Here is an 18,282-nt window from a genome sequence, read left to right as displayed (position 1 = left end):
ACCCACTGAGCCACCCAGGCACCCGAAAACAGAAGTCTAAAACAATCAGGTAATACAGGTTTCTTACCTATTGAATGAGTCTGATTCTGATGAAGAAAGAGCATCTTCTTGAATATCAGTACAACTGGAAGAATCATCTGGTCTATCAGCCTCCATTCTCCTTGGGGATTCCAGCTTTGATTGAGAGAAGTGGTTTGTTATAAGGGAAGTATCTGAGAATTTTGCTTTTTTATCTTCCTGTTCTAAAAAGGAAAAAAAGAAAGAAAAAAAAGAACATTTAAGAGTACCAGAAAATCTATGACCTATTATTTCTACAACATTTAATATTATTACTTATACTTAGTAAAATGGAAGTTTATCTAACATTGATTCCAAAACTCTAGCAACAGAGAGTAAGAATCAACACTACATGGGCCATCTATTTATACTGTCCACCCCAGGTATTTCCATTTTATTTAATTTAAAAACAAAATTTCTGGGGCGGCCTAGGTAGCTCAGTTGGTTAAGAGCCTGCCTTCTGCTCAGGTCATTAGCCCGAATCCCAGGATCAAGCCCATGAGATTGAGCATCTGCCTTCGAGTCAGGTCATGATCTCATGGTCCTGGGATTGAGCTTGTGTCATCAGGCTCCGTGTTCAGCAGGGAGTCTGCTTCTCCCTTTCTGTCTGCCACTCCCCCTGCTTGTACTTTCACTCACTCTCTCAAATAAACAAATAAATCTTTAAAAAATAAAATATAATAAAAAGTAAAAACAAAATTTCCTTTTAAAATCAGGAGTAGTGAACTGTGTCATTCTAATGAGGCTATACAGTATCACTGAAGAATTCCTGCATATTTCACAGATGAGAAAAGATGGACAAACATATGTAGCACAACAAAAAAGGATTAAAAATTCAATTAATAAAAGAACCACGGGCTTGGGGCACTTCAGTGGCTGTCGGTTGAGCGTCCAACTCTTGGTTTCAGCTCAAGTCATGATCTCATGGGTCCTGGGATCAAGGCCTGTGTTGGGCTCCCTGCTCAGCAGAGAGTCTGCTTAAAGATTCTCTCTCTCCCTCTCCCTTTGCCCCTCCTCCCACTCTCGTGCTCACTCTCTCTCAAATAAATAAATAAATCTTAAAAAAAACACACACATTATATTTGTCACTGACCACTATGTAATAGTGAATCCATCTGGATATTTCTCTTAGTCCACTAAATAGGATCTAATATTCAATACGAAAAAAGAAAACTAATCAGACATAACTAGTATTTCTGTTTGATCTAATACATGTCATATTTCTATGTGTCCCTTGTCGTATTCTGAATTTCTGAGGTCTCTTGCTGAAAATAAAATAAGAATAAGGGAAGCTGGAGGCATACAGACAGTGTCTGCAAGAACATAACATACAGGTATGACCAAATATTTGCAAATGTAAGTGCAGAAAATAATACCCATGAAGGATTCCTCAGTGCCCAGGACTCTCCCTCATGACCCTTTCCAGGACTTTGCTAGGATTTCAGCTGCACTGTCTTTAAGATTCAGGAACTGAGTAAGTTCTTAGCATGCAAGTCACACGTGCTAGTAGTATAGAGCCTCCTTTCATAAGTTTCCTCACAGAGAAGCAGAGCTTTCACACATTACTCATCCAGTGTGCTTGCACAGGCAAGTGACCTTCAACAAAAGACACTAAAAAACTGTCAAGGCTTTGTCATAAAGAGAAAATTTATGAAAAAGAATAAGACAGCTTCTTCAAAAAGAAACCTTTCCAAGTCCATACAGTCAAGATTTCTCCAGAAATAAACAGTTTTGTTATACTAAAGAACAGCATACATCACAAAAGTATAATTTCTATAAATACACTCTTGATGTCGGGCTTTCAAAATTGAACTGTACCCTCTAATGTTTACCTGGGAAAAGAAAAGAAGAAGCTAACCACAAAAACCACCCAGGAGCTTGACGATCTCTTGTAAAGAGACACCCCGGATCACATTAAGAAGAATCAATCACCCAGTAAACTCAGTGAACCCAGACAATTCAACACTCAGCTGGACAGGAGAATGCAATCAAGCTGACAAACCAGGGAGCAGGAATTCAACCTAAAACTATCTTTTGTTTTTGCACCTGACTTACATTCTTTTCATACTTCTTCCCCTCTTATATAAGCCTCTCCAATATAAATTCCGTCTTGGGGGACAAGTATCATTCAACAATTATTGCGCACTAAAAGTCCGTTATCTTTCGTATCTGTCCACAGATGTCAGAAAAGAACGTCAAACAGAGCAGACCACTCTGAGGCTCTGACATCAAACATCCCGGAAGACATGCGACAAAAACAGATGAAGGATTTACTTAAGAGAACATGTATCTTCTTCACCTATACTGGCATTTCAATGACCAAGTTGATGCCAAAGAACAAAAATTACACTGATTGTATGATGCTGTACAGAGCTCAACTTCCCAGTAAGTTGTGCTAGTCTATCTGTGCTCCTGTCCCCCACACTCTCCACCCTTCTCAGACACGTGCATTCATGTACAACAACCTAGAAGCAGCAATCCTCACTGAACCCCACAGACAGCAGTATTTATGGCCATATACATATATAATGCACAGCCCTGAGTATAAGTAATCAATCATTTTCAAGAGACATTCAACTAGTAAGCAAAATCTCCCAATCTGAGATAAACCAATCCAATCTGAGATAAACTAGATTTTTTTCAGGAACTAAACTACTTTTTAAGAAAATCCTTCAACACAAACACATTCAAGTTGTTCACAAAGAGCATGAGGTACATATTCAGGCAGCAACCTATTAAATGTCACCAGGAGACTTGGGTGGGGGGGGGGTGGAAAACAACACACCAGCATGTAAAACAGTAACACTTAGGAATAAATCTAACCAAAGAGATGAAAAACCGAAGTGCTGAAAACTACAAAACATTGTTGAAAGAAATTAAAGAAGACATAAAGACATCCTGTGTTCATAAACTGGAAGACAATACTCGTTAAGATATCAAAAGTACCCAAAGCAATCTATAGCTTCAATTCCAAAGGTACTTTTGCAGAAATAGAAAAATTCATCCTAAAATTCACATGGAATCTCAAGGGACCCAAACAGTCAAAACAACCTTGAAAAGGAAGAATAAAGTGGGAATACTCATACACCTTGACTTTGAAATGTAAAATAAAACTACAAATTAAAACAGTATAGTACTGACATGAGAATAGACATACAGACCAGAGAGTAAAACAGAGGGTACAGAAATAAACCCTTACATATACAGTCAATTCATTTTCAACAATATCGAGAGCATTCTCTTTGGAAAGGATAGTCTTTTTAGAAACTGGTGCTTTATCTACACATAAAAGAATGAAGTTGGACCCTTACACCACACACCAAAATTAACTCAAAAAAGATCACATACCTAAACATTAAAAGCTAAAGCAATAAAACTCCTAGAAGAAAACAAAGAGAAATATCTCCATGAACAATTTGGAAACAATTTCATGTATATAACACCAAAAGCACAGGTAACTAAAGAAAAAAATGGATATATTGGACTTCATCTAAATTAAGTACCTTTGTGTAACAAAAAAAACTATGAAGAAAGCAAAAAGACAACCAAGAAAATATTTACAAATATATGCAAGTCATATACATGGAAAAGGATTAATATCCAGAATATATATAGAGTTCCTTAAAAAAACCCAACAAAAAAACCACCAAACAAACCAAATGAAAAATGAGCAGAGCACAAATAGACATTTCCACACAGCCAGTAAGTATATGAAAAGAAGTTCAACATTTTTGGTCATTAGGAAAATGTAAATCAAAACCATAAGATATTCACTTCATACCTACCTTGATGGCTATGGTTAAAAAAAAAAAAAATAGGAACGGGTGTGGCAAGAATATAGAGAAACTGGAATCATTAAGCACTGCTGGCAGGAATGTAAAATGGTACAACCACTTTGGAAAGAGTTTTGTGGTTTTTCAAAAAGTAAACACAGAATTATCCTAAGAATCAGAAACTCCATCCTTAGGTATATACCCAAGAGAAGGGAAAGCAGATACTAGAACATATATTTGAACACCAATCTTCATAGAGCATTATTCACAATAGCCAAAAGGTGAAACCCATTACAGATGAAGAGATAAACAAAATGTGGCATGTACACAGAATGGAATCTTTTTTGGTTATAAAAAGCAATGAAATTTTGATATTTGGTACAACAGGACCTTGAAAATATTATACTTAGTGAAATAAGTTGATACAGAAGGACAAATATTAACATGATTCCACTTATATGAGCAAATTCACACAGAAAATAGAACAGTGATTACCAGAGTGTGGCTGGGAAAGGGCAAGAGAGTTACTTTTTTTTTTTTTTTAAGATTTTATTTATTTGACAGAGAGCGATCACAAGTAGGCAGAGAGGCAGGCAGAGAGAGAGAGAGGGAAGCAGCAGGCTCCCCGCTGAGCAGAGAGCCCGATGCGGGACTCAATCTCAGGACCCTGAGATCATGACCTGAGCTGAAGGCAGTGGCCTAACCCACTGAGCCACCCAGGCGCCCCGAGAGTTACTATTTTTAATAGGTACAGAGCTTACGCTGGATGATGAAAAAGTTTTGGTATGGATGGTGGTGGCTGTCATAAAACATTCTTAATGTATTTAATGCTGCTGAATTGTACATTTATGAATGGTTAGAATAATATTATATATAGTTTATCACAATAAAGGAAAAAAAAGGAATTTTTATGTGCACTTTCCTCCACTGATTCCGTTTTGTTCATTGGCCCAAAGCCCTGACAAGAGAAATATGATATTAATCTCAAACTTAAAATGGACCCAAATTAAGGACATGCTGTATTTCACTATTTATTTTTAATATGAAAAGAAAGTAAAACAATGGGAATTTACCTGAAGTTTATAAGCTTCAGACTTTTTAGCAGAACATTCCATCCAAAATACCAGTGACCTATAACAAAAACTATTCTAAAATAAAAATCATTTGTATAATATGGGACACCTGGGTGGCTCAGTTGGTTAAGCAACTGCCTTCAGCTTGGGTCATGATCCCAGGGTTCTGGGATCCAGCCCCATGTCAGGCTCTTTACTCTGCAGGGAACCTGCTTCTCCCTCTCCCTCTGCCTGCTGCTCCACCTGCTTGTGCTCTCTCTCTCTCTCTCCCCCTGTCAAATAAATAAATAAAAATAAATTATTTGTACAATATTTGAAGATATGTAGCAATAAATCCCACACCTAAAAAACATCCTTAGGCTGAAACAAGTAAGAAACTCCCTATTTACCATTAAACCAAAGATTTTAGAAAATTGTCACCATGGCATCTCCCAATCATTTTTCCCACAGTAACAAACTTAGTTTACATTCAACAACAGCTGTATGTCTAAAAATACTTTTTCCACTTCAGATATCCAATAAAAAGGTAAATTCCCATTGTTTTACTTTCTTTTCATATTAAAAACAAATAGCGAAATTGAGGGGCACCTGGGTGGTTAAGCGTCCAACTCTTGGTTTTGGCTGAGGTCATGATCTCAGGGTCATGAGATCAAGCCCTGTGTTGGGCTCTGTGCTCAGCAGAAGTCTGCCTGAGATTCTCTCTCTCCCTCTTCCTCTGCCCCTCTCCCTGCTCTCACACATACACATGCTCTAAGTTAAATAAATAAAAACTTAAAATAAATAGTGAAATTCAACACATTTGCTTTTAGTTACTAACTGTAATTAGTCTCTTACCCACGCAAATAGGTAATAGCTTTTCTGTAGATCCATCTTCTTCTTTTGTTACTTTTTTTTTTGATATTTCAACAGTTTTCTTGTATCCTTTTTTGGCCTGATCCACCAGAAGCCGAAATTCATTCTGATGTTTTTTACCTAAAATTCAAAAGATCTTCTCAGTAAAGCAAGGACTGTAAAAGCTGTATTTTTGTTAGGCTGACATACTAAGTATCAAGACGTGTACAAACTTGCTCAAGAACATTCTTGTTGGGGCACCTGGGTGTCTCAGTTATATGTGGGTTAAGCATCTGCCTTCAGCTCAGGTGATGACCCCAGGGTCCCGAAATGAAGTCCCAAGCTGGGCTCCCTGCTCAACTGGGAGTCTGCTTCTTCCTTTCCCTCTGCCCTCCACCCCCGCTTACTCACTGGTACTCTCTCTCATAAATAAATAAAATCTTAAAAAAAAAATCCTTGGGAATCACTTGCAAATTTACAAACTGGAAAGCAGAAAAATACATAGAGCTAGGGGTCATGGAAGCCTCTCTTTCTTATCTTCTCCTTTCCTCAGGTACAAACATGGAAACAGGATATTCCTAGTTTGCTAGTATAGGTTTTCCCTCCAAACCTCATACTCTGAAAGGTTTTTGATAAAGCACGAAAGATACCACTTTCTTAAATATATCCAAAAGACACCACTCTAACACCCAAGAAACAAAAGAGTACTAACATGAAGAACACTATCTGAGTATAAAAGCAGAAGTCTCCAGGAAAGTTGGATTATAAAAACAAAGGATATCCATTTGGATTCCCTTTCACCTTCGTGTTTCTTGCGAAGATCCTTTTAATATCCCAAAAGATCCCTCTAACATCCACCTCTTACCCCCAACCACCTTATCTCAGGATATTGTAATTACACCAATCTTAATAACACCTGCTACTTTAATAATCTGAAGATAATGTAAGCCTGATCTCAATGTCACCATTATTAATGTACATTCATTTACTCAATAAAGAATAGCCAGGCATTGTTAGAGCATAGCCTTTAGGATGTCTATTTGTAATCCTGAACTATAGTTCAGACAGCTGAGGTTGCACTTGACTTATCTAGCACCCTCATACACTTAAGTCATGGTTCAAAATGATGTCATAAATCCTGTAAAAATGTATTTTAGAGTCATACTTCAAATAATACATGTTTTGAGACCATTTTCATACAGTAACCAACACTTTCCCTGTGGCACAATATTAAGAATAAATGAGTGTAAGAAAAAATTTGTGCTTTTATTGAAAACTATGCCTTTCCTAGTGCTACCCTTCCAAGATTCCAGGCATTCATTGCCTTTGAGCTATGTTACAGTTCTGTAAATTGTAGGTAACTAATAGCAACGGAAAATGATTCTTGTCTACAGATATGCAAAATCCTGCAGGGCAAAGGGTCAAACTGACTTCCCTCCCCACTGTGAAAGAAGCCAGTCCTCCATTTGCACATTGATTTCAATATTCCTGACCTATAAATGTGACTGTACTTTGGACATTAAGGAGAGACTGCTCCTAATCCCAATATATTTATGTGTATAGTACATGTAAAACTCCCCATGAAACTGACATGTTGGCTTGGTTAAAATTCCAGCAAAAGAAATCTGGGCTGGCCATAAAAATTACTGGTAAAAGTTAGCTCTTCAGAAATAGGCGAGATCCTGCCTAGGAAACAAGCTAGGTGATTTCTTTCAGGTCCTATTTAACTCCGTGCATTTGAGGATAATCATTTTATACTTCCTTCAGCTCCCCAGAGTCAGTGGGAGACCACCATCATCACTATATGGTTTCTGTTAGGCAAGGGTAACCCAGCACTGTGGGGTCTATGAAATTTGGTCAGATCTGGTCTAGGTCTTCTCCCAGGAAGGCCTTTGCATACATGGAATTATGGGTGTAAGAATTACTTAAGAAACCTGCTTAAGTAATCTCATTAAGAGTTAAGAAGGCTTAATGACCTTCTCCTCTGAAGTAATAAAATCCCTGGTTTAAAAGAGATTTTCTGTTTGATCTGATTACCCCTACAGCTAGGCTGGAAACCAAAAAGTAAATGGCAGCCACTCCTCTGGCTTTAGCCCAAAGAGTCCAATAACCTCTGCTCAAAAGATGAACAATGCTAAGAGATTATGACTAATAAAATTGTTCCCATTCATCTCTTCACCTCATTTTAGGAGCTGTGCCATCTGGCAAGGAGTACTTTAGAGTTTAAAATCTCAGTTCTGCTAATTAGATGCCCTGAATTTACCTCTTAAAAATATTAAGTGACTGAGATAATTGTGGAAGCTGATGAATAAGCCCCACATTCAACCAACTGATATTCTTCAAGATTTTTAATACTTGAATTCTATCACCCTTTCCGCCTCTCCAAGTCAAGCCCTTCACTCTTTCACCACCCCTTAACTACTTTTTTAGACAAGCTTCTACAGCCAAAGCATCTCTGGATCTGCCTGTGAACCCTGTGATACACAAGACCAAAGTCAGGCTGTCACAAGAATAGGACAGACTCATCCTCCAAAAGGATGATACTGAGATACTCACTCAACTACTTTAAGTCACAGAACAAGTTTAGAGTCAGTGTCTCCCAAAGTAAAATCCCATGCATTTTTTTCACCAACCACCTAGGAGACCCAACCATCTAAAACCTGGATGAGAAGAGAGTAACAGTAATGGCTAACACTCACTAAGGGAATATTCATTTAGCCCTGAACTGACCAGTTTCACTGTAAATTCATGACATAAGCCTAAAATGGGCACTCAACACTGCTGTACAAGTTTCTCACCTTTCTTTAGCAAACACTGCTTTACTATTCTCCAAAATGACCATGCCACACTTTTCCAGACCTGCAACACTCCCTTCTCGGCTGGGCTCACACTACTTTGAAACACAGAAACATTTTTTTTTTTTTTGGGAAAATCCAGGAACATTCTAACCAGAGCCCTGTCATCTTCCAACTACCATCATCTGAGCACATACGCTCTATCTTCCTTGTATTGATGAGAAGTAACTGTCCTTGCAGCAATTAAATGCCAACACCTGGCCATCTTGGAAACTGTGGAGGTCTGCTGGGAACAGGACTCCTAAAACGACAAATAGTTCTGGAGGCTGTGGTCCAAGGCCATTTTTGCTGGCTATAAGCCAGGTCTCCAGAACCAGAGGGAACACACAGCTATTCTTTTTTTTTTTTTTTTAAGATTTTATTTTTATTTATTTATTTGTCAGAGAGAGAGGTAGAGCGAGTGCGAGCACAAGCAGAGAGAGTGGCAGGCAGAGTCAGAGGGAGAAGCAGGCTCCCTGCAGAGCAAGGATCCTGATGTGGGACTCGATCCCAGGACGCTGGGATCATGACCTGAGCCGAAGGCAGCTGCTTAACCAACTGAGCCACCCAGGCGTCCCCACACAGCTATTCTTAAAATTAAATGTTATTTATGCTAGAGATGAATCTGAATTCTATCTAGGCAAGAGATGTGCTTATGTGTACAAAACAAAGAACATCACAGTGATTGCTGGTGGCAAGCCAAACAAAACCAGAGGAATCAGAGGAAAGGTAACTCGTGCTCATGGAAACAGTGGCATGGTTCATGCCAAATTCCGAAGCAACCTTCCTGCTATGCCATTGGCCACAGAATCCGTGTGAGGCTGTACCCCTCAAGTATTCAAGGTAATTGGAAAGTAAATAAATAAAGGTGTAGATCTATTCTCTTGGGGGGGAAAAAAAAAGCCAAACCCTAAATTACCCTCTGGATTCCATCACTAAGGTTGTCTCAGAGAGACAGCACCTGTGCTTACTTACCCTCTCCCTGTCTCACATCAACAATTTCCTCCTCTTATGCACCTTTCCCGCTGGCATACAAATACACCTGAGACTGTTCTGCTAAAAGTGAGAGTGTGGGTTATGAAAACAATTAGGTATACACCAGCATTTTTTTTCTTAATGAGATAATAAGAGTAGTGCAATACCAGGTCGATGCGTGGAGTGGATGGAGCAAGCTCCTATTCCATCTCCCTGCTCCAAAAATCCATTTAATATATTGTCCTCGGATGGAGGACGTATCAGATATTAAACTGATAAGAACAGATACTACACTTGATCTTAGCCAAAAGGCCGAAAAGCGATGAGATAATAAGAGTAGTATGGAAAGTGCCAGAGTACATCAAAAATGGCAAGAGTAAGCAACTAAGGGTCGCCTGGGTGCCTCAGTGGGTTAAAGCCTCTGCTTTCTGCTTGGGTAATGATCCCAGGGTCCTGGGATTGAGCCCCACATTGGGCTCTCTGCTCAGCAGGGAGCGTGCTTCCCCCCCTCTCTCTGCCTGCCTCTCTGCCTACTTATGATCTCTGTCAAGTAAATAAATAAAATCTTTAAAAAAAATTTAAATTAAATTTTTAAAAAAAGAGTAAGCAACTAAGATGTCCTTCAGTTGTTGAATGGATAAGCTATTAGTACATCCAGACAATGGAATATTATTCAGAACTAAAAAGAAAAGCACCATCAAGTCATGAAAAGACATGGAGAAACTTTAAATGCATATTGCCAAGTGACAGAAGACAATCTGAAAAGACTAAGTATTACATGATGGCAAATATGTGACATTCTGGAAAAGGCAAAACTATGCAGGTAATAAAGAGATCAGAGGTTGCCAGGGGTTTGGTAGCAGAGGGTATGAACAGATGAAGCACAAAGGATTCTAAGGGCAGTGAAAATACTCTGCAGGATATCACAGTGATGCATGTCATTGTAACTCTCTCCAATACCAAGGATGAACCCTAAGTATGGACTTCAGGTGACTATGATGTGTCAATGTAGGGTCATCAACTATAACAAGTGTACCCTCTGGTGGGGGTTGTTGATAATGGGAGAAGTCATGCATGTGTAGGCGTGGGGGATATATGGGAACTTTCTGTAACATTTCCCTGCTCTAAATACATAAAGTCTTATTAAAAAAAAAAGAGAAAGAGAGAGAGAGACAGAAAGTAGGATGCAATATGGGTGGTTTGGATAAGCATAAGCAACAGGCTTTGGAACATTATTTATCACACTACTTCTATTTTTTTCAAAGTCACTGAAATTTTGAGAGAAAAATGATAGAAGATAATTTTTTCTAACGTTAGGGCCATTTAAGGTTGGGGGAAGGGGAATGCAAACATCATCTGAAAACATCTCAATACAATCTTTTAAAAAATGAGAAGGGTAAATATTACTTTGTGAAACTTTTATTTCACAATAAATTATCTAATGAATTATATCTAAAATATAATCCTCGGGGTGCTGGGTTGGCTCAGTTAGTTAAGCATCTGCCTTTGGCTCAGGTCATATCCTGGGGTCCTGGGCTTGAGCCCCATGTCTGACTCCCTGCTCAGTGGCGAGTCTGTTTCTCCCACTCCCTCTGCTGCTCCCTCTGCTTGTGCTCTCTCTCTGACACATTAAAAAAAAAAAAAAAACCTTTAAAATAAATATAATATAATTCTCACTGTGGGCTGCAGTCAAAAAAGATCTGAAAGCCACTATGTTATCTCCCAACTTGAAAAACAAACAAAACCATCCCTTCACCAACACCCACCTCCAGCTATGCCCTCATTTTTCTGCTCTCCCTGACATAGTAAAACCTCCCTGAAAGAGCTGTCCACCTTAAGTCTCACCTCCTCACCTCCAATATGTTTCAGCCGACATAGAGTGCTTCTGATGCCTCCTCTCTAATGAAACTGTTCTTGCGGAAGTTAGTGTAGCACTTGAGTTGTGAGATGTACTGATGCCTTCCATCTCTTACTCAACCTTCTACAGTAGCATCTGACACAATTCATCATACCTCCTTTCTTGAAACACTTTGTTTTCCTAGATTTTCTGACCCCACATTTTGAAGTTCTATTCCTATCTCCAGGCCACTCCTTCAGTTCTCTCCACTGCCTCCCCACCCATCCTCTACACTCTGAAACAGCAGAATTTCAAGTGTACTGGTTGACTGCTGAAGATCTCTGAGCCTCTTTCAGAGGGCAAATGAGGTTAAAACCTATTTTGTTTGCATTTTTTTGTTGTTACACTGACATATGTGTAACAAAAATATTGCACAGACAGTGCAATGGTAATGGTAGATAAAACCGTGTCTTAGCATAAGCCAAGGAAGTGATCCTGAACTGTACCAGTAATCACTATATTCTACATGACCATATACCACCCATTTTTTAAAAAGTCAATCTTACTTAAGAATATCCTTGATGGGGGCGCCTGGGTGGCTCAGTGGGTTAAGCCGCTGCCTTCAGCTCAGGTCATGATCTCAGGGTCCTGGGATCAAGTCCCACATTGGGCTCTCTGCTCAGCAGGGAGCCTGCTTCCCTTCCTCTCTCTCTGCCTGCCTCTCTGTCTACTTGTGATCTCTCTCTCTCTCTGTCAAATAAATAAATAAATAAATCTAAAAAAAAAAAAGAATATCCTTGATGAAGCAGTAAGAAAATTATTAATCTTATTAAATTTTGACCCAGGAGTACCTTTTTAATAACCTCAGAGGTAAAATGAGAACTATAAATATAGCACTTCTGCTACATACCCAAAGTGCCCTGCAGAAGCATCTGTGTAATTATTTCAGTTGTGAGCTAAATTAGCCACTTTTTAAATGAACATTGTTTTTATTTGAAAGAACAGTAGACAAACTGTAATTATTCATACTTGGATAATGTATTTTCTCAAAAATAAATGAGGGAAGGAAGTTGTCACTTCAGGAAAAATAAGTTAACAGTATTTGCTGCCAAATATAGAAGAATAGCTTTCAAGGAAAATCAGAATTTTGGATAACTTGTATCCACCATTTTGTACAACTTCCCATACTTAACTTTTCTGATAAGACTGGTGGTGAGAAAGGGAGACAAACCATACGAGACAAACCATTGTTTCTTAATCTCAAGAAACAAACTAAGAGTTGCTGGAGTGGAGGGGGATGGGAGGGATGGGATGGTTGTGTGATGGACACTGGGGAGGGTATGTGCTATGGTGAGCACTGTGAATTGTGTAAGACTGATGAATAACAGACCTGTCCCTCTGAAACAAATAATACATTATATGTTAATTAAAAAAAAAAAAAAGACTGGTGGTAAAACTAAGGAACGCTACTTTTTACATTATATAATATAAATGCAATATAAACATGCAAACATTTGCAACTCAATGAGTCAGTATTTTCCAAATAACCAACATATGATACTACAAAATCATTCACAGGTAAAAGGTCCATTCAAAGCACATGACAGACCAGTGGATTTTTATGCAATAGAGGACAGAAACTTCATTAACAGATTTCAAATTCCATTGTAAATAACCTTTCTGAAATAACACTTGCCAAGAATATCCATGATCACCTTAAAAATCTACTGAAATACTTCCCTCTTTTCAATTACCTATCTTCATCAGGCTGGATATTTTTCACATACTTCAATAAAAAAAAAACACACATGGCAACAGTTTAAATGCAGAAGCTCACAGGAGACTCAGGATATCCTCTATTAAGCAAGATATCAAAGAGATTTGTAGAAATAGAAAAGAATGCCACTCTTGTCACTAAGTTTTTAAAGTCAGAATTCCTGAGAAATAATTTATACATAGTAAAATTCATCAATTTTAAGCAAACAATCTGATGCATTTTTTTTAAAAATGTGCAGTCAGGGGCGCCTGGGTGGCTCAGTGGGTTAAAGCCTCGGTCTTCAGCTCAGGTCATGATCCCAGGGTCCTGGGATGGAGCCCCACATCGGGCTCTCTGCTCAGCAGGGAGCCTGCTTCCCCCTCTCTCTCTCTCTGCCTGCCTCTCTGCCTACTTGCGATCTCTGTCAAATAAATAAATAAATAATCTTAAAAATAAATAAATAAAAAATATGCAGTCATGTAACTACCAATGCAATCATGAAACAGAAGATTAGAAGAATTAGGTCACCTATGAGAGTTCCTTCGTGACCCCCTTTTCCTCCAGCCACAGCAGCTGGCAGTACCAATCTAGTTTCATTACTAATCTTTGCCTCTTCTAGAACTTCATATAAATGGAGTCATTCAGGATGCAGTTTGCCTTGTGTTTTAACAACAATGTTGTTGACATCCCTCCATGTTGAATCCTATGGGTAGCATTAATTCTTTTTTATTAAGTATTGTTCCATTGTATATGGCTGTATCATAATGTATTTATGGATATTTAGGTTGTTCTTAGTTTAGGATAATATGAATAAGCTGCTATATTTGTCAATAATATCCTTCAAATTGTTCATTACAACTGATTAGTTTTATTTTTTGGAAATTATATCTCATCAAATCTGATTTGCTCCACATCCTGACCAATGGTTTGGTATTATCCTTTCTTGGTTTTTTTTTCAGTTAAAATAACTACATAGTATTATTTATTTTTTTGGTAGTATTGTTTCATTTAAAATTATATTTTCCTAAAGACTAATAAGACTAACCATATATTTTCATGTGTTTATTTGGTTTTTGAATACCTATTTTGCTGAAGAATGTTTAAATCTTTTGCTCTTGTAAAAACAGTATGGCATATACCTTACTGAATTGTAAGAGTTCTAAAGAATATAGTACATATATAGAATATAGAACATAGACACTAGTACCTTGTCAAATATAAATTTTACAGTATTTTCTCACAATCCTTAGCTTGATTTTTCATTTTCATATTTGCCTTTTAAAGAGTAAAGGTTTAATTCTACTGAAATATAATTTATCATATTTTCTTTAAGCTTTATCTTTTATGATTCAAACTATGAAAGATGATCATCTTGACTATGAATATAAAGTTTTACTCCTTCTGCTCAAATCTGTATCCTATTTATTTCTGCTTCTTCACAATGTTTAGTACCTACAGAACAGTGCTAAACAAAAGAGGTAAGAATGAACACCTCTACCTCGCTTCTAATCAGAAGAAAAGTATTTACTATTTTATCATGAATTATGATGTTAGTTGTAGGTTTCCTATAGATATTTTTATCAGATTGAAGAAATTCTATTTTAGTACGAGTTTTTAATATTAATGGGTGTTCAATGCTTATTCTGCATCTACTTAGAGAATCATTGAGTGTTTTTTTTCAGTCACTTAATACAGTGAATTACAATGATTAATTTTCTAAAATTAAAACAATCTTGCCTTATTAGGATCCATCCCACTTGATTATGATGTATAATCCTTTATATGTATTGCTAGATTTAATTTATTAAAATCTTGTTAAGGATTTTTGTATCCATGTTCATGAGGAATACTAGTAAGAACTTTTATTATACTGTCTTTGGTTTGTAGTTTCATGGAAACTTCAGCCTCATAAAGTGGGGTAAGAAGTTTTCCTTCCATTTCAATCTTCTAGCAGAATATGTATGGAATTGGTAATACTACCTTCTTTACAAATTTCATGGAATTCACCAATGAACGCATTTGGACCTGGCATTGCTTCACAGACTGCAAATTCAATTTGCTTATCTACTTCTTCTTGAATACAATTCAGTAATTTGTATCTTTCAAGGAAATTGTCCATTTCATGTATTTTTTTTAACTAAATACAGAGGTTTATTTTAGGGCTAAATGCATTAATTTAATACAATGTATCTAGTAAAGTTAGACTTTCTTTTAGAAATGTAAATGGAGGCTCCATAGCTCAGGGGTTAGAGCACTGGTCTTGTAAATGGAAAGCAATAGATAGTTGTATATTTTCTTGCCTAAATCTAATCCACATTTTCTTCAGTATGGTGTTGTAAGGTATCATTCTTTTAGTGGTTTAAATTACTTTCTCTAAAAGCAGATTTTCTGGTTTCCTTATTTTTACAGGGCTTATTTTTGGCAATTCAGTGATCATTTGATAGTCTCAATCTCCTGTCTCAAGAAAAATCACACTGACTTCCCAAAAACTGATTAAGGAGGCTCCCATCACACTTTCTAACAAGAGAATAAAAGTGACTTTTGTTGTTCTGTCTGTGGTCCACGAATACTCAAGGCTTCTTTTCCTACTCTAGTAAGGCACTGGCCATGAGACCTGTATCTAGGGCCTGTGTACTTCATTCCCCCCACCCCAAACAGATCACTATTGTACCTACACAAAGCCCAAGAACTAAAAGAAGAAAACAAAATTCTCTTAGCACAACTTAAACATATCACATGCTGAATACTAATTCAATAAATATTTATTAAATACCTGTTTGTCAGGCACTTAAATTTAAACTAAAAATGCAACCAACCAAGCAATATAGCTACCAAACTGACAAAAACATTAAAGCGCTGACCCTGGAAAAGATGTATACAAAGGCTTAATAAGGAAAAGGAAGTAACTTGGAAGTTGGTAATAACTGATAAAATGAAAAATATTTTTGACACAAATTTGGAAGCCACAAAAGTGCTGAAATTCTTCAAAGAAGTGTTGTCAATGAGTGGCCTGAGAACAGGATAGAAAGTCAGGAACGTTTCCATTTTTTTTTTTTTTTTTAAGATTTTATTTATTTATTTATTTGTCAGAGACAGAGGGAGAGAGAGCGAGCGAGCACAGGCAGATAAAGAGGTAGGCAGAGGCAGAGGGAGAAGCAGGCTCCCTGCCGAGCAAGGAGCCGGATGTGGAACTCGATCCCAGGACCCTGGGATCATGACCTGAGCCGAAGGCAGTTGCTTAACCAACTGAGCCACCCAGGTGTCCCAGGAACGTTTCCATTTTAATTCCATTTTATTTTCACAGAGATGCTTTGAAAGCAACTAATTAATATTTTGCAAAGTGCTTAGTGATAAGCTCAAAGAATGTTAGAAATCAAAAAGCAGGCACACAGAATTACAAAAAAGGTCAATGAATAAAAACTCAATTAAAATTCAGTGGCTTAAGTTGCTTAAAAGGTTTATATCAAACATTACTATAAAAATTTACTTTAAAAAAATTACTTAAGATGAAAATCTACAACCCAAGTTCTCTGTAAAAAAAGAAAATGTCACACAACTTACGATATTTACTGTGAATTTCATCTATTTCCTTTTCTGTTTGATCCTTTGTAAAAACCATTATCTAAAATAATCCAAAAAAATTAATTAAAAATTTAAAATATGACAGAAACAAAAATTAGTAATACAAACTTTAATACAAAATCTCAAATGTGGATATTTAAAATAGGGGAAAATAATCTCTTTATCTCTGTTATATATAAACCTAGGAAGAATAACTCCTGTGGATTTCCCTTAAATAGCATAATAAGTATACCTTTCACTCACTACTGTTTTCTCATGTGCAGAAAATGCAACACTAATATACAGATTAAGGCTAAGATGAACTATTAACACAATAATCAATTAAATTTCTACTTTCAATATTTAATTTTTCACATTCATTAATACAACAAGTAACACTTGAAACCACATGACTGAAAAAGCATTTAGCAGATCATTAATAAGGCAGATTTTCTTGCTTGTCTTCTACCTTTTCCAACCTAACTTCTCCAAGTCTACTGGAAAAAGAACATATAAAGAAAATATGACAGTGTAAGATTTTAGTGTTTTAAATTTCTACTTCCACTTTTGAAATTTTTAGACTTAAAAGATCAGAAATCTACTTATAGGATTCGTTATAGTTTCCATCTTATAGTTAGTGCATAGGTAATGATAAAGTCAATGAAAATCTCATTTTTTTTCTACTATCTGATTATAAACTTACTTCCCTAAGGTCGTAGCTTTCCTTACAGACACATTACCGATGGTCTAGGAAAAAAAGTCTACTTGGGAGAGCCCCAAACACTTCCTCCAGTGTCATAGGACACAATGACTATTTTCTTCTTTGGTATCCTTTCCTCAAGTTTTGGACCATCAAGCTAGAGGAAGGCAATAGTGAAGAATTTTAAGTCTCTGATTCCCTCAATAAGCTCAACAGATACTCAATCCTCATAAAGTTTTACAATTACTTAATTTCTCCATCAATATAATCATAGAAATGCAGAATGCCAGAGCTAAAGGAAGATCTTAGAGATCATATAGTTCAATTCCTGAGTTTTACAGACGAAGATCCTAAGGCCCACAGATATTAAAGAGCTTATCAAACACAATCAGCAGAGAAAGGACAAATATCAAGGTCACCAGATGTACAGACATATGCTTTTTCCATAGGACTATAATTGTATTTTGTCCTAGAAGATTGCTAAAGGACAGAATTCTGTGCTAAAAATAAGCTGCAATAATACATTAAATGGAAATGTGTTCCAGGATATTTCCTATTGAACAGATTTAATTCTGGCAATCTTTAATTTTGGGGGGGCACTCTATTTTTCTTTCCATCATTTCTACGCAGATAATGAAACAGACCATCAACATACACTTTCATTGAGTTTACTAGCTTCAAGACGCATTCTAGTCTTCTCCATATTTTCAATTTCTTGAACTATTTCAGCAGCTGTTAAAATAAGGACATACAGCCAATGTTAATTACATGGTTTTCATCATTATACTATGGATATATAAGGTGTTAACTCTAAAGGTAAAGGGTGGGTATACATGAACTCCCTGTCCTATTCTTATAATTTTTCTCGAAGTCCAAAGTTATTTC

General features: G+C 36.9%; 1 protein-coding gene and 1 non-coding gene across 3 annotated transcripts in view; both read right to left on the bottom strand.

The window, feature by feature from the left end:
- Positions 1 to 18,282, bottom strand: part of RAD18 (RAD18 E3 ubiquitin protein ligase) — a 100,027-nt gene that overhangs the window by 27,599 nt on the left and 54,146 nt on the right. For both annotated transcript variants that reach the window (XM_044253103.1, XM_044253104.1), the window contains exons 8-11: positions 18,053 to 18,129; positions 16,698 to 16,758; positions 5,738 to 5,875; positions 68 to 242 (exon numbers count right to left, since the gene is read on the bottom strand). In XM_044253103.1, the coding sequence (XP_044109038.1) occupies positions 68 to 242; positions 5,738 to 5,875; positions 16,698 to 16,758; positions 18,053 to 18,129 (451 nt within the window). The remainder of the gene's footprint in view (positions 1 to 67; positions 243 to 5,737; positions 5,876 to 16,697; positions 16,759 to 18,052; positions 18,130 to 18,282) is intronic.
- Positions 9,682 to 9,867, bottom strand: LOC122910846. Its single transcript, XR_006385281.1, has one exon. It is a non-coding gene; the product is annotated as a U2 spliceosomal RNA (small nuclear RNA).

Source organism: Neovison vison, chromosome 6 (genome assembly GCF_020171115.1).
Source record: "Neovison vison isolate M4711 chromosome 6, ASM_NN_V1, whole genome shotgun sequence".
Classification (NCBI taxonomy): domain Eukaryota; kingdom Metazoa; phylum Chordata; class Mammalia; order Carnivora; family Mustelidae; genus Neogale; species Neogale vison.
Note: the sequence above shows the minus strand (reverse complement) of the source record. Positions and strands in the feature narration are given on the sequence as shown.